Here is a 20,339-nt window from a genome sequence, read left to right on the forward strand (position 1 = left end):
GCGAAGAAATGTTACTTATGAAGCCAAAACTAACCTGAGAAACAATTGTTGCAATTTCATAAGTTTTCCTTTCATTTTTTAGTACTTTTTATAGGCAAACTGGAGATTATAAGATGTGCTTGGTCCTCATGCACATACTTCAGAATTTTGGTGAGAACCACTCTCACCTTACTTACCAGAAATTACTTACCAGAAATTGTTCTTGTAAATCTATTCCAGCTAATCATGTCGGTTTTCGAGAACAGCATGAAAGAAAGGGGCATCACTGAAAATGAAGCCTTTGACTGGGAGAAGGCTGGTACAGATATCTTGTTGTCCACTAGCACCTCAACTCCACCACAGCAGAACACCAGGCAAACAGCAGCCATGTTTGGGTGAGTGTTGTAGTTGTACCAGTCAGACAGTGGGCAACAAGCTCAGTTATTTTTTTAAAGATTTCAAGGCCATTATGATTCTGGTAAGTTGTAACAGCATGGAAGGCACCACTTGATCTTTTTTTATATGAATTTATGTTTGTGGTGGTGGATAGTGAGCTGAGTGCAGCTGAGTTCATGCACTGCTCATAATTTCAACACAGCTCCTCAAGCCTGTTCAAGTGTGTTTCATGTGCTGCTGCAAAGGTACACAGAGAGTGATGCTCAGAGGTACAGATGAGTCCAAACAGAAAAGGTTTGATAAGGCCTGGTTGACTGGTCTGTCTCGGTGCTTTTGGAGGGCTGACATTAGGGGATAACAATAATCCCTAGTAATGTTATGGAAGATAAAAACTGTAGGGCCTAGTAAGCCTCATTTGCTGATGCAAAAGGAGAGGTTTCTTCACAGCTCAATATGGTGTGATGGGCACTTGTGAAGAAGTTTTCAGCTTGTGTATCAAGGGTCCCAAGATGCTTTCACTGAAACACGCCACTGTCTTTGTAATTTTCATTACACGGAATCCTCCTGTTCTGATTCGGGATGTCACATCTGGGGCTGCCTGTTTTTCAGCTAAGTAATAGCTTCAAATCTGCTGAGCAATTCCTGTGGGGTGGTGTAATAAGCTGCCTTCTTTATGTACTGATAATTTTACCTTTCTTTTTGTCTCTTTTATAGGGTGGTTAATGTCACTCCAGTACCCGGGGACCTGCTCCGTGAGAACACTGAGGATGTCCTACAGGGTGAACATTTGAGTGATCAGGAGAATGCTCCTCCCATCCTGTCAGGTCGGCCAGTGGAAGGCCTTGGTCAGGCTCCAAACACGGCTTTCAATGAGGGTGAAGTTTGGGAAGAGACAGATGTGAATCGCAACAAACTCAGGATCAGCATCAGCAAAGTAAAGAATATTTCCTTGTCTCCTGTGACTGTTGGATGTAGGGCAATGGTTTCATAGACTGCTAGAAGCCACTCAGATCCACTGATGTAACATGCTATGTAGTAAGCACAAAAATCTAGATCTTTATGGAAGTGAGATTTTGGGGGCCAGTAATGCTAAAGTGAATCTTTTTTACCATCATATCATTATCTAGGATTGTGATACTTCAAGCAAAAAAATTCGAGTCCTTGCATAGCTGATGAAATATCAGAGATATCCCAGACATGGAAATTAAAAACCAAAATTTTATTATGTCCCAAGCTCTTGGGTAAATAAATGTAGTCAGAGATGTCTTCAAAAGGTGTATTTTTCTGCACCTTGAATCATCGCTCATTTTTTTCTTCCTTTTTTTTTTAACTTTCCTTTTTAAGGGTGGGGAAATCTATAAGGAACATCTAACAATGGTTTCCCCGCTATGAAGAGTGAGAGAAACCATTCCTTAATATTCTTATATTTCTGCATTCCAAGATCATATTAAGCTTTTTTAGCTTACATAAATGTATACTTCAATTTATTTTCCTCATAATCTCCAAGGTGTTTCTCAGTCCTTTCTTGTAAATGTTACCTAATTTCTTGGAGGCATCCCCAGTGAAGGCTGATTCCATGATAAATGTCAAGTATAAGAATCTGACAGTTAGTTTATTAATAAAGTTAATTTACATCTTGAAAGTAAATTAGTATTAGTGGCAGGTCATCAGATACATACAGAATCTGTTAGCAGAGAAACATTCATCAGACATAAAATGTTGTCAGGGCCTATCAGATTCACATCACAAACTTGTTTTTCATGGACATTTGTAGACTGGCATGTTAAGTCTCTTAGTCTACTGGGGCTGACCAGAATTCACTTCAGTCTCTACTAGTACAAAGTTAGTCCTTATTTCAGCAATATAGGTATCTCCACTATCCTTAGTCTTATTAGAAAACATTATGCATGGACAAGAAATAATCTAATTTACTTTAAATTCTCCAGTGCAAATAACTCAGATCAATGTGTTTTCTGTATGGAACATTAGCAGGGGCATTCACCAACACTGAGAAATTCTGAATGAAGTTCAAATTACTTTTTCATCTCTCACTGGCAACTCTGCATTCCCAGAAGTTTTCATTTGAAGGTATATGAAATAAGAAAAGCCTGATAGAGAGGGATAGTTCTGTTCTCACAACATATATTAAAAAAAAAAAAAACAGAAGAATATTACAGAAAAATCGTAGCAACTTTTTTATGTTTTTCTTTGCGTTTCTACTACCAGGTGCTTTGATGCTCTTCAGTCAGACTTTTCACAGGGAGTCCTTTCTGTGTGCTAGTTGTGTGTCATGTCTTAGGTACCTCATTCACAAGTCCTGTCACAACAGCAGCTAAAGGCAGGAGAGGTTTCTCACAGGAGAGTCACAGCACAGCCAGGTGACTCTCGTGCCAGGCACTGTGCTATTTGTTGTCAGGTTGCTGCCAAAGGAGCTTTGGGAGTTTCTCAGCGTGGCAGTGAGCACTTCAGCTCTGACAGTTTCTGTAGCTTCACAGCAGTCTGTGCAGCAAAGCCCAGGGCAGCAAGCTCTCCAAAGCTGAAGTCCTTTCTTTGAGGGTTGTTATCTTTAGTTTGACTCTCGCCTGTACTTTTGCTTTGCCAGATTATCTTCAGTCTGACTGTTCTCTGAGAGAGGATTGGTTTTTATTTAAGTAACAGACACTATGTGGAGAAAAGAAGGATGCTTCCAATTTGATACCTAAGGGCATAGCTCTGCCTCTGCTTGTAATCTGAGGCATCAGAACCACAAGGGCACTGGTGTGTTTAAACACCCTCCTGCTATTCACAGCATCACATCCTTCATCTTCCAGTCCTGTAGCACTAGAATTAACTGGCTCTCCCTGTCTTGCTCTTTGTATTTAGGAGATGAGTGGAGCTTGCCATGTTTTTTGTCCCTAATAACTGTCTAAGATGATCCTTACTTCTCTGTGTAGACAATTCAGATCTCATTCTCCACGTCTCCCATTTCTGTGTTAAGGACAGAATTACTGTCACTGTTCTCCCACACCATCCCCCAGTTCTCTGCTCTGTTGGGTAGTTCTCTGCTACCCAACAGTTACATCAGCACTTTGCTCCTTTCACAAACACATTTGACCTTTGTTTGTCACAAACCTTCTCCTGACCATGACTGGATTACAGATTAAATCATTATCATCTATTCTGCTTTTCCTCTAATGCTTGAAAGTTCTCCTCCACTCTTCTTAGCTGCAAAAGCTCTTTAGTTATGCATTCCAACTCCAGCTTGGGTGGTTTAGGTCTGCTAATTTATGGGCACTGACTGACTTGCCATGTACACATTGCATGCACAAACGCAACTGTCTGGATCATCAGTGTTTTGCTGAGATGCTGCTTGTGTTCAGACCCTCTGGCATTAATGGAGGACAAGGGAAAGTAGGGCAAGGAAGGGTAAGCATTTTCCATGCAGATCCCCACACACAGGCAATGTGTAGCAGCTGATGCAGCATGGCTGGCAACACAGCAGTGTCGAATGCAAATCCTGTGCTGCTGCTGTAGCCCTTGGACCATTCTGCCTCTGTGCTTTTGCCCCTCTCTTCCAAGGAAAATCAGAACTGTGGAAGGCAGAGGGCAGCTGTATTGGTCACCTAGTTTTGCTCCTTTGTCTACTGCTAACTTTAAAAACATCAAATTTAATAAGGCAATATGAAAGAGGAAATGTGGAATGATAGAGTGTCCATGAGTGTGTTCAGCATCCTGCATGACCTTGGCTCTGTGGAAAGCTCTTACAGACGTTGTGGTTGAATGGATATCGTGGAAGACTTTGTTTAAAGGAACATGATTAAAACAAACAAACAAAAAAAAACACAAACAAAAAACCCAAACCACCCTGGTAATTAGGAGATGCCGTAGTCAGACCAGATGTTAAAGTTTGTATATGGCAATGTAATGCATGGCCCCTGCTTAAGTTAATGTTGACAAACAAGGCTCTTAGACATCTTGGATAAGCACTTAGGGTTTGTGCATGCAATAGGTTAACCTATGAGAACTCCTTTGGATCAACACTCAGGGTGATTGAAATGCCACCTTGTAAAGATGTTTAAATATTTAAATTGATTTTAAATCCATAACTTTTTTTAATACCAGCTGATTGCCAGGGTAGAGGGACCCTGCCTCCCTTCAGACATTACTTGTGTAGATTGTGAAAATGCAGCTGAAAGTGTATCCTAGGAGAAACTGCAAAGCAACAGTGAAGGATGGAAATCAATGTCTTTGGTCAGATCTTGAAGTTCTTTGTGTTTACCCTCTCCAGACTCAGTGCATGGTGGAAGAGGAGCAGAGAAACGGGGTGTGCCCCAGTTCCCCTGTCCGAGTGCCTCCGGAGTCCCCGACCGCACAAGTGCGCTCGCTCCGCTACCGCCGCGTCAACAGCCCCGAGTCAGAGCGGCTCTCCACAGCTGATGGAAAAGCAGATCCACATGAAAGAAGGTTTGTTCACCCTCTGTAGCCTCCTACTGCTTTTAGCGTAGTCTTGAGAATTGACTTTTGAGACCAACCTAATCATTAGATCAGCAACCAATGCTGCAACTTTATCTACATTGACTTTCGGTTCACCTCCTTCTCTACTTCCCCTTTCTTTGTCAAAAATTTTGATGTCTCACACATGGAAGCTTTCCCCAGAAGACTCTGTGAGGCTTCTGGATGATCCTTTTTGAAAACACACTGCCATTGTCCTAAAATCTGGGCAGCAGATGCTCTGGCTTTGTGCAAAGCAAGCAGCAGATGCAGGCCAAATAAGAAACATTGATCAGAACATGGTTTGAGGGTTTTTTTCACAAGCCGGTAGAACTTAACAAAGGGGAAAGATGTTGTTGGGGGAAAATGGTTATCATACTGTCTACAAGGGAAAGAGATGCTGAATTGGCTGTCATACTGAAGCACTTCTTCACACCAAGAAGAATTTTTGTTTAAGCCTGTCTTTCTGAAGTGTACCAAGAACTGAGTGAGAAGGGCCTACACAGGCTTTCTCTTATGGGCCCTGTCATTAACCACAAACCTGATGTGTTTTGAATGGCTTCTTGTTGTGTCCCTAGGTCCCGAATGGACATCCCTGGCTCTCCGTCACGGCTCGTGTGCTCCTCGCAGCCAGCCCAGATGCTGTCCATCGATACTGGCCAGGCTGACCGGCAGGCGAGCGGCAGGATGGACGTGTCCGCGTCCGTGGAACACGAGGCCCTCAGCAACGCCTTCCGCTCGGTGCCGCTCGCGGAGGAGGAGGACTTTGACAGCAAGGAGTGGGTTATCATTGATAAGGAGACAGAGCTGAAGGACTTCCACCCCGGTGCTGAGCCAAGCACCTCTGGAACCACGGATGAGGAGCCCGAGGAACTAAGGCCTATTGAAGATGGGGAGGAGAGAAGGCGCCTGGGGGCAGATGCTGCAGTGAGGCCGAAGACTCATGATGGGCGAAGTCGGGGTATGCTGCCTGTGACTGAGGAGGACAGTTCCCATAGACATGAAGGACCTTCTCAAACAGTGTCTGACAGTAGACATGAACAGCAGACAGGAAGTCCAGCCCACTCCCCCTTACATTCAGCACCAGCTCTCCGACAAAGGAGACGAGAATCTGAACCTACTGGTCCTCAGAGACAGGTAAGATCCCTGGGTCTGTACCTTGTTGCCTATCATAGCATCATCTTAGGAAACCTCAACTGTGCTGGAGAAGTCTTTGATTCCAGGCATGGATGCTCTTGTAAAACTCTTCTGACAGTGCTGGCAAATGTTATGAACACCTTAGAAGTTCTCCCAAAAGCCAGTGATGTCCTTCTGAGGACACACTGTTATGAAGATCTTTCAGCCATTTTGGTACAGGCACAAGAGGAGAGAGCACAGTTGTGATTTGGGTATCTCTAGTCACTCCTCTTATGCTCTCCTACAGAGTTTTGTTAGCAACTGCTTAGCTCTATGGAGGTGTTGCTAGCAAATCTCCAAATAGTTTCTCAGCAGCAACAGGAATGTATTGGAAGAGAATGACCTCTAATCTAATCACACATCAGCACTGCACAGCCCCATAGCAATGCAAATCATAAAATAACTCCCTAAAATTAATCTTCCTTTTAAATACCTAATGAAAAGCTCAAGAGTAGCCAGCACATACATCTCATCAACCTTACTTCAGTGAGAGGCATTGCTATTATCATGCATTCACTCACAGAAATGTTTTTTACCTATTGTGTTTTTTCCATATAGTTGTAGAGAGCTTTTTATCTTTCAGTTTTGCTTTTTTCCCGTGGTCTTCTGATGCTATAAAGCAGTTCAGTTTTTAGTGGGAGGTGATTTATTAGATTAGCTGGAAAAATATGATACACTAGGCACAGAGTTCCTGTCATACCTAATCTTCTTTTTGAAGAAGAAGGCTGTCCCAGAGTGCTCAGAGCAAGAGGCAATCAAATTGTTCCCCTAAGAGCTTTTTGTATTTATATGTTGATGAAGATCTCTTATGCACATGGGATCCATAAGCAAAGCAAAGAGCAGGCAAGTTTTGGGTCATGTATACAGTGATACCCTCCTATGACAGGCATTTGTGCAGTCTGCCTGTTCCTGTATGCAAGATGATAATTTCATTTCTGCTTCCCTCTTGAGCTTATTCTCCAAGGAAGTGTTCACTGGATTGGAGCATGTTAAAAGAACATCCTTCTGTTCAGGTCTTGCCTAGAATCTTCTCTTCTCTGGATCCCCAAGACATACAAGAAGAAAACCATGAATGAGACAAGAATCTATGTAAAAGGAATCACAGCAAATCTTTGCAAATCACCAGGCAAGGTGTTCCCTGTTAAGGTGTATGAGCATTTACAGGAAGGATAGAAATGCTGACAGTAGGCACAAGGGCTGTCCTGCTGAGCATGGAACAGAAGCAGCACATGCTTCTCTTAGAGACTGCATTCCAGTTGCAGGGCTCCTCCGTAGAGGTGTTTGCTGTAGAAAGCCAATATGTTGAACGTAGAAATTGCATAAGGCAGGATTGGCAGTTGGAAGGGTCTGTGTCTGAATTTGCTGTGGTCTGTACACTTTGGGGGTTGGTCAGTGCAAGATCTGCAATGAACATGGTAAGAGCCAGCTGATAAGAATCAGCTGTAAACAACAGCAGGGACACTTCACTGACATATTTAGTGTGGCTAAAGAAGGCTGGAGAGGCCTTCTTGGCCACAGCACATAAACCCCTGTGTGAAATGACTGGGGGAGTTGGATATGATGCAGCACAAAGACTTCTTATCACTGCAGAGGGATATTTAAAGAGCAGGCAAAAAGGTAAAGTAATGGGATTGGGGGTGATTACTGCTAATATATTAGGCAGCCTTTGTTCTCCAGCAAACTGCATTGTTTTTGTTCCTATGTTCTGAAATACCCTCTATTAACTCTGTGGCCTGGCTTTGTACATACAGACCAACACTGGACTTCTTTAGCTGACTGGGATTTAGTTGTTCTTTCTTTGATGTCTGAATCCTTCAGTTACCACTACAGCTGTGCAGTGATACATTTTTCCACTTGCTGTCACAAAAGCAGCTATTAACTCTCAGAGGGACTTGGTACCTAAAGGGAAGTAGAAACCTGTTTTCCTTAGGTGCAACAAATATGGAGGGACGGATGGCTGGCACACTAATAAGAAGTTGACCAAGAACTTAACTAGTGAAAATACTGAAGGCCTCATTAGCAAGGACAGATGTTTACTGTAGCTCATGCATGTGCTTCTCTGGGTTTGATTAAAACTGTGATTAAGTGGGGGGTGTGTGTGCGTGTCTGTGTGTGTAGGTGAGTAAATCTTCCTTATCTTTAAATATGAGCTGAGCCTGTAAGATAGGTAAAAATTTCACTGAATGCTGAACTACCATGACTGAAGTCATAGGCTTTGTTGTAGCCATCTGTGACCTCATTCTGGTGTCCCAAAAGCTGGTGATCATCCCTTGGTGTCAGTAGCATACTCACTGAAAGCAAACAGGGAATCCCTGCTCTAATGCTTCCTTCTGTTTCTCCATTCTCTGGCTTCAGTCTATGAGCCATCACCTGTAACTGGCAGAAAGACAGTGACTTCTGGATTGTCATAGAATCACAGCATGCCTGAGGTTGGAAGGGACCTCTAGAGATCATCTAGTTCTCCAAGATGGATCATCTAGAGCAGGTTGCTAAGGACAGTGTCCAGTCAAAGTATCTCTGAGGGTGGAGGACTCCACAACCTCTCTGGGCAACCTGTTCCAGTGTACAGTCACTGTTATGGTAAAAAACTTTTTAAAATGTTTAAATGGAATTTCCTGTATTTCAGTTCCTTTCTTCTTTTACTTTCACTGGACATCACTAAGAAGAGTCTGGATCCATCTTCCCAAAAGGTATTTATAAATGCTGCTAAGGATCCCCCTGAGCCTTCTCTTCTCCAGTCTAAACAATCACAGCTCTCTCAGCCTCTCCTCAAATGAAAGGTCTTCCAGTCCCTTCATCATTTTTGTGACCCTTCTCTGGACCATCTCCAGCATGTCCACGTGTCTCTTGTGCTGGGCAGCTCAGAACTGGAGCACAGCACTGCAGGTGTGACTCACCAGTGCTGAGCAGAGGGCAAGGACCATTTCCCTCAGCCTGCTGGCTGCACTCCTGACACGTCCTGAGGGGCTGTTGGCCCTTTTGGCTACAAAGGCACCTTATTAGCTTGTGTTCAGCTTAGAGTTCACCAGGACCTCCAGGTACTTTTCTGTCAAACTGCTTCCAAAACAGGTGGTCCGCAGTGTGTTCTGTTCCTCCCCACTTCCCTTTGTTGAATTTAGTGAAATTCCTTTTTCCCATTTCACCAGCCTATCCAAGCACCTCTGAATGTGAGCATAACCTTCTGGTGTGTCAGCTACTCCTCCCAGTATTATGTCATCTGTGAATCTGCAGAAGGAACACTCTGTCCCATCATCCAGGTCACTGATTAAGTTGTTAATAGTAGTGGCTGCATTATCAGCCCCTAGCTACACTATTAATGACTGGACATTTTTTCTCCTAATACAGTATTTTATGACAGGAGCCCACACAGTTTTCAGTCTAATTCACTATCTACTTTTCTAGCCCATATTTCATTGTTTTGTCTATGAAGATTTTATGGGAGACAGTTTCAGAAAACCTTACTAAAGTCAAGGTCAACAATCTCCCACCCAGTGCTCTCAGCACAGAAAGCTCTCAGGTTCATCAGATGTGATTTCCCCTTCATACATCCATATTGACTGCACCTTCTTCATATGTTTGGAAATGCCTTCTTCCAGGAGGATTTGCTCCACATCCTTCCCAGGCTGACCAGCCTTTAGTTCCCTGAGTTATCCTCATTTAGAACTCAGATGTTTCTTCAAATATGTCAGTCTTTTGGAAGACAGATATTGTAGCTCAAATGTGAGAGATGGTGCTGTCCTCGTTAAAACTCTGTGGGTGTAGAGGGAGCACAGAATGATCAGATGCTGCTGTGAGGAAAGTCAAGTACAGAGGAAGCTCTGAATAGCCTGGGGGAGTTTCTGACCCAAATATTCTCACATATTAGGTATCTCCCAGTTTCAGATGACAAGAAAATGGCTGCAGTGGAGCACAGATCTCATGGGAAGACCTGGTATAAAGGGAGAACAGAAACTATGTCCTGTTCAAGCCCTTCTCCCTGTGCACCACTCAATACGTCTGTTTAACAGAGCTCTAAGGGTTTACTTTAATGTATGCATTTCAGGGATGACCTAATAAGACTCAGGGTTCTTTTTAGGCACTAGTGTGCAGATAAAGCTATAGAAATAGATAAAGAATGACTGCAAGAAAAGATTGAAGCTGCACTTCTGTTTACCTATTAGTCCTGACATTGGGTTGCTGTTACTGGTGGAAATAATTTAAACGCACACTTCGCAATATAATTTAAAAATCTGTCAAGTTCTTAAGTATGCTGAATAAATTCACTGATACTTGACAGGGATGGCAACTTACTGCTGCCTTGTGCAGTGAAAAGACTTACAAGTGTTCATACATGTATGAATTTTAGAAACTATTTCTGACTATGCTCAGGTCTGTGCTCATAGGTATTTCTTGACTCTCAGTCTTCCCTGCTGCTAGTGCAGTTGGCATTGTACAAAATGTTTGGGGATTCACCTGCCTAAAACATGCCTGTCCAAATGATGTCACATCTAAAAAACCACAAGAGAAGTGAAAAATTAAAGTGGGAAATGATACTTACTCTGCTTTACCTATCCTTGAATATATTCTGCAGGGTTCAGAGAACATTTTGCTTGGGCTGATTCTTACAGTCCTAGAGTTCATCTGTTAGAAAGGGTCCCAGTGTGAAGAGGCACCAGTCTATTTTTCCTCACCAACTCAGCTGTGTAGTTAAAATCACTCTTTAAAATCATCTTGATGCTGTCTTTGGCCTCTTTTCACACACAGCCAGGAGAGTGCCACAAGTGAACTTGCTTAAAATTGTCCATGTCTCGAGCCTGCAAGGGCATCAGGGGAAAAGATGTCGTGTGTCTTGGTTTCCTTTGCCTTCTACAGCATTCTCTGAGGGGACTTGAGGGACCATTTCTCAGTGGTGAGAAATGGGCATGGGCAGAGGGGAAGACTCATTGCTCCTCATCCAGTGTAATTCCTATTGGTCTGCATTTGATGCCTGCTGTAGGTGATGTGGTTCTTCGACAGTGAGCTCCTCTGTCTTCCCTCCACATGAGAAGAGAAGCTTGTCAGCTGATGGAGAAGGATGAATGTAGAGTTGGCCTCTTACACTCCTTAGATTCAGGGTCCCTGTCCATCCATGTGTTAGGAATAAAGGATCAGCAAAAGGGTGGTAGTGGAAGTAATATTCAAATATGTTCTTTATATATATATATATCAATCAGGTAATAGCAATCAAAACCTTAAGCTCAGCAGACATTCCTAATTACATTTTATATCTGTAAAATATATTGAGTTCTATCGCCATTACATTCTCCTGGGACTTCCCATACAAAGTGTCCTACTGACCCTGTCCAAACAGAGCAGAATAGGTCTGATGGAAGGTGATCCAGCCTGATTGCTGCAAAAATATAAAGGGGGCAGCACCTTCAGCATTGATTGAGTAATTTAAGCATTAGAGCATCAGTGAGAAAAGCTGGCATGTCTGTAAGCTCAGCTTCATCCTGGAGGCAGCAATACCAAAGTGCTCTTACTGATGGGGTGTTGTAATAGGTGCTTCATGGCCTGGGCAAGTTCCTTGGTCCTGTGCTGTAGAGGAGGTCTCCCTGGGTAGCTGGAGTGATCCTTTGAGATCTGAAAAGTCTTTACCGTATTGAGATGACATATACCTTGGAAGTCATACATTATGCTGAACCCAAACATGGAACAAAAATTAGGAATAAAAATTCCAGTAATGCTTAGTTGTGCAACTTGCAAATAGCACACCCAGGGCTGAATTTCTACACTATCTATGCAAAGAGAAGATGGTTGTCTTTTTGAGAAATTAGAGCTGCTGTCTAGATTTTATTTGTCTCTCTCAAGTACTCTGCATGACAGCATTACATTATTATTATCTGAGACTCTGATCTATGCAGTGACATGCAGCACATTTAGGACTGTGAATAATTGCTTTTCACATTTAATGCCAACCACGAACTGAGTAGCTCTCAGGCACTTCTGAAGATAAGATATCTGCCTCAAAGCACTGCAGAGATATTGAAGGTGACAGGAAAGAGATGACACTGGATGACATTGAGCTCTTTTTCTAGTGCAAGGGCAACATCTCCAGTAAGGTAAGGAGAGCAGTTTTGGCTTAAAGAAAATCCAATATTGCCTTTCCACATTTCATCTGCAGAGACTTCCTGAAAAGAAATGCATCACAAGAAAGGGAATGCATTTCCCATTTTCCCTTCCTTCCCTTGAAGGGAGAAAAATGATTCCAGGAAGAAAAGTCTGGTCCTGGAGATTGAAACTGCTGACCCTTGTGAAAGGACTAGTTTCATAAAAGAGGTAGAAAGGGAAAGAAGGGCTTAGCACTTGCAGGGTGAAGGATCTGAAGTCATTCCCTTAATGCCTCTCTCTTCCATTCAGAGCATAAAGGAAACGTAGGGACTGCAATCTCATCCTGACACAAACTGTCCTCAGTGGGTGTACTTCCTCCCTCTCCTGTCTATCCCAGGATCACAGAAGCAGAAAGGAAGCTAAGAGTGCATCTTCTCCTCATGTCCTCCTATAGTCCTGTGTTTTGAATTTCTCACTGAAAGGAGAATTATACTCTGCCTGCCTGTCCAGCTGCTGTCTCTCCACTGCTTACCAAAACTAGAAGCATTAACACTCCCCCTGCAGGTACTCAATATAAAAATGTATCAGGAGGTCAGCAATTTAAGTGTGAGAAAAGAAAAAGTCTACTAACAGCCCCCAAGCTTGCTTTTTCAAATCCCTGGATTGAGATTTAACAAGAGTCATTGAAAGATCCCTTGAGAACCCCTCACTTTCAAATACACATAATCATTTTAGCACTGTTTCACATTTTATCATCCGTGTGGTTTCCAAATGTGTTCAGAGATTGACTCTTACCTATATGCAAGATGTGTGAATAGCCTAGTGACATGCCAAGATGAGCACTGCCAGTGGAACAGAGAGGTGAGGCATGTGGCCTGAAGAGCCAGAGGAGGGGACAGAGTAGCAGAGCCTGGCACTGCTGGTGTCACTCTGGTCCGCCTGTGGCTGGGGAGAGCGTGGCAGGCCCCCTGTAATGGCAGGCTTCCATGGTGCCCATAGCATCCCTGGGAACTGATAGCCATAGAGAGCAGTAAGTAAGGCCCTGTGTAGAGCAAAAGCATTTTTCATCCGCCAGCGAAGATGCCCGCAGCATGCGCATCACAAACCAGGGGCGAGTCAAGTCTTTGCCTGACACCTTTTCCTCCACTCTTCTTGGTCTTTTTCAGTTGGAGGAGGACAGGCCTTCTCAGCACTCCCTCCCGAGGTACAGCCCCCTGAGAAGACTGGCGTCCTCCGTTTTCTCCTCCTCAACCCTGGAGACAGAACACTACCCTCACGTTGGTGGCACTTTCATACAGCGCAGCCGTTCGGCGGAGAGCAGCCCCGTGCGCATGCCCCACCGCAGGCACATGCCCCTCACGGCAGGAAACCACAGACTCATGCCTTCCGTCCTCCGCATTTCCAGGTCCCAGCTCCAGCAGGTGTGGGCCCGCTTCACACACAAAACATAGCCTGTTCAGGGAAGCAGCAGCCTCCATAATGCAATAATAGATCCCACCCACCCACAATGTGTCACCACTTAATGCAATATTGAATCCCAGACAACACTGGCCTAAGGTACTGTAACTTCCAAAGCCCCTGCAACCAGACCCCACAGAGACTGAAAACATCTGCCTTTCTAAACCTCCCAGCAGCCCGAGCGAGGGGCGGCAGCAAGGCCGAAGATGAGAACGCAGATGGTGAACGTGTGGTGTGTGAAAGAGGTGGATGCCAGGGCTCCTCTGAAAAACCCGCTCGCGCGCCCTGCGGCCTCGGGCTAGGAAGTGCAGGGCTGCCTCACTGAACACGTGCAATCGAGCGACAAATGTTGTCAAGTTATGACTGGAATGGAGAGACTGTGGAGGTATCAGCAAGCGTTACCTTCCTCAGCAAATCGGTTCAAGCATCTCTGTTGGTGTCTTACACTGGGCCGAATCTGTAGGCGGTTTTACTCCATCTAGATATAGGCAGACTCCCACTCAAAGCTCACCTGAGGCAGGACCTCAGGTTTGTCCCTCTTGTGGAGTTACAATCATGTATCTCTTTGTTGCTTTGGCTTTGGAAATCCCCTTGCTTTTGTTGCGGTTTGGTTTCCATACAGTGACCACACATTTCTGTCTCTCTGGCTGTGCCTCTGTTACATGACAGTGGGACTGTTTGTCTGCTCTCCACTCCTAAGCTGCTCCAAATTTTCCTACCTGCCCCCAGAGGCACTGACTGTCAAGTTGGATAGCAAAGATTTTCTTACTGATCCAGCTGTAAATTACGCTGGTTTTAAATTCCAGAAATTTTAGGTAACTGCAGCTTTTCAATGGCAGAGCAGTCCTGCTTCTTGGCCTTGCTTGGAAATGCCTGTGATAACAGATCTCATTTGAGAAATAAAGTGGCCTCAGCTCCTGGTATACAGAGCCCATGAAGCCCTTTGCTAAAACTGTGAATCTCAAAAGAAAAGGGAGATCAAAGTTAATTTAAATTGCCATAAGTATCCTTATTTCCTGTGTTTGCACAAATATATTGCCCTTCTCAGTAGAGCTGTGTAAAAGACCAGACTGTATGAAGACTTTCTGTAGTCAAGTGAATGTGGTAACTGTCTTCTACTGCCATCAGCCTTTGGTCTCATCTTCTGGGAGAACAGGCAGTATGGATGTTCAGGTGAAGGAAGAAGGGGCCATTGCTGATGCTCAGGGCTTTAGGGAAGTGCAAGTCCAAAGTAAAATACTGTGCAGAAAATACACAAGCATAGGATACAGGCAAGAAAACATGCAGAAAGCTCAGGCAGATGTGAAAATGGGTTGGAGTAAGTGTGGGTGCTGGAAGGAAGTTGTGGCATGGAGGTATCACTGCATAGGTAGGGTGTTTCCAGTGCACTTACAAGGAGCAATTCCTCCCAAGCAGTGCTTTCTGTAGGTACATCTGCCCTACCTGAAGCTCCCTTAATATTAGATTCACCCTCCCATAAGCAAGAGCAGATAGTGCAGCCACAGACAGGGTGGGTGGTGCCTTCTGAAGTTCCCAGGACCTGGCCCAGTGTGTCTGCATGGACATGGTCTGACAGGCTGACATGCTGACAGAGCCTCCTGGGGGGTTCAGGGAAGGAGGTGGGGGGAAGTACACCCTCCTTGAGAAGGTTCAGCACAGGTATGGCCAGCCTCTTCCCACAGTCATTCTTGAATCAGTGGCATCCGTTTCTTTTGATTTGCTCCAAGAACATGTGTGAACAGGATAGTTTACTGATCAGACAAAATTTTTATCTGCAATTTTTTTCATGAGCTTTATTTTTTAAAAAGGTACTGGCATTGCCAAAAATACTTGGGTTGAATTAACCACTAGCCTAATCCTATTTGGCAGTTCCCTTGTCAAGGACAGATACCAGAAAGAGCAAGGATTTGCTCCTTTCAAAGTGACATGAGAAAGGATGATTTCCTTAAGTAGACTCTGCTCTGATGTTATTTTTTTCCCATCTTCACTAGAGACTTTGATGGAAGAACAGATTCCAGAAAAAATAGAATTTGTGAAAGCACTAGACTTAAATCAGTAACACTTAATAGTTTTCGTTCATAGCATCCAAAACCCTGATGTTCTCTTTTCAAGGTCAATTTTAGGAATTAAAATTACTCTTGTTCTATTTTTAAAGAAAAATCAAACAATTTTTAGTTTTGCGAGTCAGAAGAGGGAACAAACTGGATAACTGGGTATTTATAAACTCTAAGCCTTTTGTTCAGACAAAAACAATGACTAGCCAATAAGTAGCTCCATACATAAATTTCAAAGGTCAGTAATCTGTCTAATGCTACATATCATAATGCTACTCACATAAACTTGATACTGCTTTTCTAAGTTCAAAAATCTGATTTATAAAGATGGTTGATTTATACAGACTTCAGTAAGACTTTCTTCCAGTTAAAATTATTAATAAATTGAAAGCCAACTAGGCAAACAAAATATGTTTATATGTTGCTATCTCTTATGAGAGGGGCTGTTTCTCATTAGGACTTCTGACCTCCTACCCTTAACTCAGCACTATTCCATGCCTTTAGTGGCTGTCAAGAAGAACAAAGAAATCACTGAGGAGAAGGTTTGCAGTGACAGAAGGTGGGTGGTTTGATAAAACACTACTGACAGACATGCTCTGCAGAAAGATCTGAATTGCTTGATAAATTGCTTGTGTTCAAAAAGATGATTGCATCCACACAGGGACAAGGTCATGTTTGGAGTATGAAAGATGTAAGTCACGTGTACAGAATGAGAGAAACTGTGCCCTGGGAGGTACTGTCTCCCAAAATGAGGTGGCAGTTAGGTGAAGTAATTAGCTGCATCTAAGTTCTCACTATGCTGCTGCAGAAAAAAAAATTTAAAAATTCTTCTTCGATGTATCAGCAGGAAAATTGAAGATATGAACAGAGGGAGATCTTTTGTGGTGGTGAGATCACTACCAGACATATCCAAGTCTTGTATGGAAATTTTTGTAAAAGATTTTCAAAACCTAGAGGAGAAGAAGTGATACAAGAACGCTTCTGTAAAACCTGCCTTGTAGAATAAGCTGGAAGAAATGCAGTCTGTCATTAAATACAAAAGTAGAAAGTGACATGATTGCTGTTAGGTGTCTCTGCCTGAATAGAGCAAGAGGGGTTTTAACCTGCCAGGCAAAGATAAACCTGGAAGATAAAATAGCAAAGGTAAACCTAGAAGCAAGATGCTCATTTTAAAGACATAGGTGTGTGCAAACCACTGAAATACATTATTTAAAGACACTGAATTCTTTGCTGTTCAGTCTCTGTAAGGTGGGAGACCAATCCTGTTAAACCATCAAATTTGGGCTCTATACCAGAATAATTGGACATGTTGCTGTCACCTGGGCTTTATGGGAAGTCTTATTTCATGATCAATATGTCTTTTACAATTTAATTCTGAACAAATTAATTGGTGCTAATGGCTGGAATCCTGATGTTAAAGTATTATGCAAAAAGTATTAAAAATAGTCAATTTAAAGGAGTTTTTTAACATCTTCATCTAATGCTGTATTAATTACTATGGAATCTACATATTGTTGAGGAACAGTTGGCAAATTAAAGAAATGTGAAAAGAGGTCTTTTTTATATATATGGAAATGTAATAAATTAATATTGAAACTAGTTGCAGTGCAATTCTAACAAAAAAACTTATGTAGATTACATTTATATTGCATTTATTTATTGTGTTTAATTTATAATGACTGCAATTATAAATGTAAATATATCCAAAATCACTTGGCAAAAAACCCAACTGATGACATGAAAATTGATCATGGGGCTGTGGGCTGAAAAGTTACTTGCCCTACTTATTTGTCCTTTTATGTTTGGTAGGGGTTTTTTAGTTTTTCAGATGGAATAAGCCAGTGGGAATCAACACTAGTGAAATATAATTCCCTTTCAGCAACAGACTCTTAGGCAAATTGCATTCATCAGAAGGGTCCAAGAATGGGATTTGCATCCTGAGGGAGATACTCTTCTTTTACTTCCCATTGTACATAGCACTTGTTCTCCTCAGAATCCAAATTGGAAATGAGCATTTGCCACTCCCTCACAGAGATCATTGGCATCAGGACAGGGAGCTGTTGCTGGGATCTCATGATCTACTTCAGTGAGCAAATGTTCATCACTTGTATATACATATAAAAGCCATCTTTTTATATCTTGGCCTCTTGGCTCCTTTCACTTTCTTTCTATGCAGAACGGGAGACGTTTCCAATTTATTTCTCTCTCCTCAGCCTCCTTCCCTCAGGAAGGAGATAATGAGATATGATTTCTGTGAAAATGTTACTGTAAATGCTTGGGTGAAGCTAGCACTGGGTAAATGTGGTTATGCCAGCACTCATTCACTTTCAGGGGAGACAGTTCTGGTGGGAGGGGTTGACTGAAAATAAGTTGCACTGACACAGGTGCAGTTCTGCAGATGCCAGTTTTCATTAGGAGTATCCTCTTGATACTCCCATGATGACAAAGTCCCTGGTGTGAGCCTTACCTTGTCTACCATTCCCATTATTTTTTACTACTGTTAGGGGGTGGGCATGTGAAAGAGTTCCAGTGCATCACCTCTTTCAGTAGTTAAAGTCTCTTTTGTTGCAGTGATGACAGAAAGTAAGATGGAAATGCCCTCTAGAACAGCCATGTGGGTGATATAACCCCATCCTTACACTACCTCTTCATGGTGAAGTCTCTCCTGTCCTACCACTCCTTCTCTTTGCAGTGTGTCTGAACCTGGGCATTGTGGTGGTCAAGGCTTCTGCAGGACTGTTGTTCTGAAAGGGACAAGCTTGTTCAGAAGTTGTGTTTGTTGGGCTGAATGGCAGCTGACACCCCCCCCCCCAACCCAGGATGGAGAAGCTATCCTTGGACAGTGGCCTCCAGGCTGGATTGGGATACAGAGCTGATGTTCTCCTCTGGGATCTCATCATTGCTCAGTAAGCAGAGACGTTGCTCAGCAGCTGTCACCCAGCTTCTGTTCAAATCTGAATCTGGATGCAAGAGCAGCACCAGTTGGCTATAGCCCCAAGCTGCTGGTAGACTTCACATGCAGAACCCCCTCACCTCCACCTCACTGAGAAGTTAGATCTGGTTCCCTCTTTGTTCCAATTTGCCTCTCCCATCTCTTCCCCATGTGACAAAGTCTTTTTGCTCTGCCTTGGTTTCCTGTGTGTGTCCCACTCCACACACTGGTAAACCCCTGGTTTACCTCCATTCTATTCATGGAATCTCATCCCCTGCATCCTTATTGCATCCCTGGATACCTGCACTACCTTATGCACTACATAGCTCACGGTGCCCCATACAATCCCTATAGCACTTTGAGCAACCAAGAAGCCTTCCTTCCCTCTGACTTCCTTGGAGGAAGTTGCTAAAAAATGGCACGTTTTGGCAATTGGAGCAGTCTCAGCTCTACATGGAATCTGTGTGAAGATCAAAATGTTTAAAGGCAGCTTGATTTCAAAATTGAGAATGGAAGATACCTTCCATTTTTAGGGCAGTTGCATGAATTTCAAGTCCTGGAATCCTTAGGACTTAGCAGGCTCCCCCCAGTTATTTTCTGCCTCAGCAGCTAAATTTAGACAGCTGGCAATGGTCTTTCCCTTAAGACACAGGCACCACCTGCATTTACAAACCATGTAAATAGCTGGCTGAATGCCACTTCTGGTGTTGTGAGCATGTCTCCAAGTTCCACTTAAATCAGTGCCTGGTCTCTGTGAGTGTTTCTGTGAGTGAGAAAATGTTGCAACTCCAGTTGCAAACTCTTCAAGTTCTTCCAAATGGACATTTTTCTGGACTGGCAAATTGACTGTCCCCATTCTCCAACCTAGGAGCTGGGAGAGTGAGGAGGTTTCAAATCAAATAGGGTGTTTCAAGCAGCCAGGAGAGGGCAGTTTTAAGTGCAACAAGAGCTGGCACTCCTCATTAACTTTAAACTTCAACACACCAGTGTTTCCTCCTGCTCCTGCTCCTGTCTTAAACTGGAGATATCACAGACTGGTGGATTCTTTCTTGGGGATTGGTGTTCTTTACTTTGCCAGATATAATGACTGTTCTTCCCTTATCAAGCCTGTGCCACTGCCATTAGGCCACCAAAGTATCTTGTTTTAAACAAGCTGTTTGTTTCTTCTGTGATTCCATTCGACAACCAGCTCTCCCCAGCTGTGTAACACCAGACCCAGGTGCTACACAAGGAGGCAGCATGCCTTTGAGAACCAGTCAACATTTTTCCTTTTTGCTATATTTTTTAGATATAGGACCTCTGGAAAGAGGCCTGTTGCATGAACTGATCAGCCATAATAAGCAAAGGTGTTTTCAGCACCTTCCCCAGCCCATTCACGGGCACAGAGATTGAGTGGCTCTTCAGTAGCTGGGCACAGAGTAGAGTGGCTCTAAAGCCAGTGAACACACAGTTCTTCTAATTCATCTAGGCTGTGAGCACTTGAGATTAGAAACAAGTGTCATTTGGGGCACTTCTCTGCTCTGTGCTTCAAACATTTCTTCCAAAGATTTCACTTTGGAGTGGTTATCTACCTCATTTGTCTTTTGTTTCAGTAGCATTGCCAGGCTTTGATACCATCTTTGCCACTGTCTACTTTGCTCCAACGTGTGCAGCCTCTTTTGAGAGTCTTGGTGATTTGTTTTGTAGTAGAAGCCTTCTGCAGTCAGACTCTTCTGCAGTCTGGGAAACCAGAGCAAACACCTCAGTTTAGCCTTTCCCGAATTTATTCCGAAACAACACTTGTGGTATTCATACCTTCCTATGGG

The 20,339-nt window shown here is 43.3% G+C and overlaps 1 protein-coding gene across 3 annotated transcripts in view; it reads left to right on the forward strand.

The window, feature by feature from the left end:
• TTBK1 (tau tubulin kinase 1) overlaps positions 1-20,339 on the forward strand; it is a 100,561-nt gene that overhangs the window by 64,294 nt on the left and 15,928 nt on the right. For all 3 annotated transcript variants that reach the window (XM_064415264.1, XM_064415263.1, XM_064415265.1), the window contains 4 exons: positions 220-374; positions 1,090-1,309; positions 4,643-4,818; positions 5,424-5,982. In XM_064415264.1, the coding sequence (XP_064271334.1) occupies positions 220-374; positions 1,090-1,309; positions 4,643-4,818; positions 5,424-5,982 (1,110 nt within the window). The remainder of the gene's footprint in view (positions 1-219; positions 375-1,089; positions 1,310-4,642; positions 4,819-5,423; positions 5,983-20,339) is intronic.

Source organism: Passer domesticus, chromosome 3 (assembly GCF_036417665.1).
Source record: "Passer domesticus isolate bPasDom1 chromosome 3, bPasDom1.hap1, whole genome shotgun sequence".
In the NCBI taxonomy this organism is placed as follows: Eukaryota; Metazoa; Chordata; class Aves; order Passeriformes; family Passeridae; genus Passer; species Passer domesticus.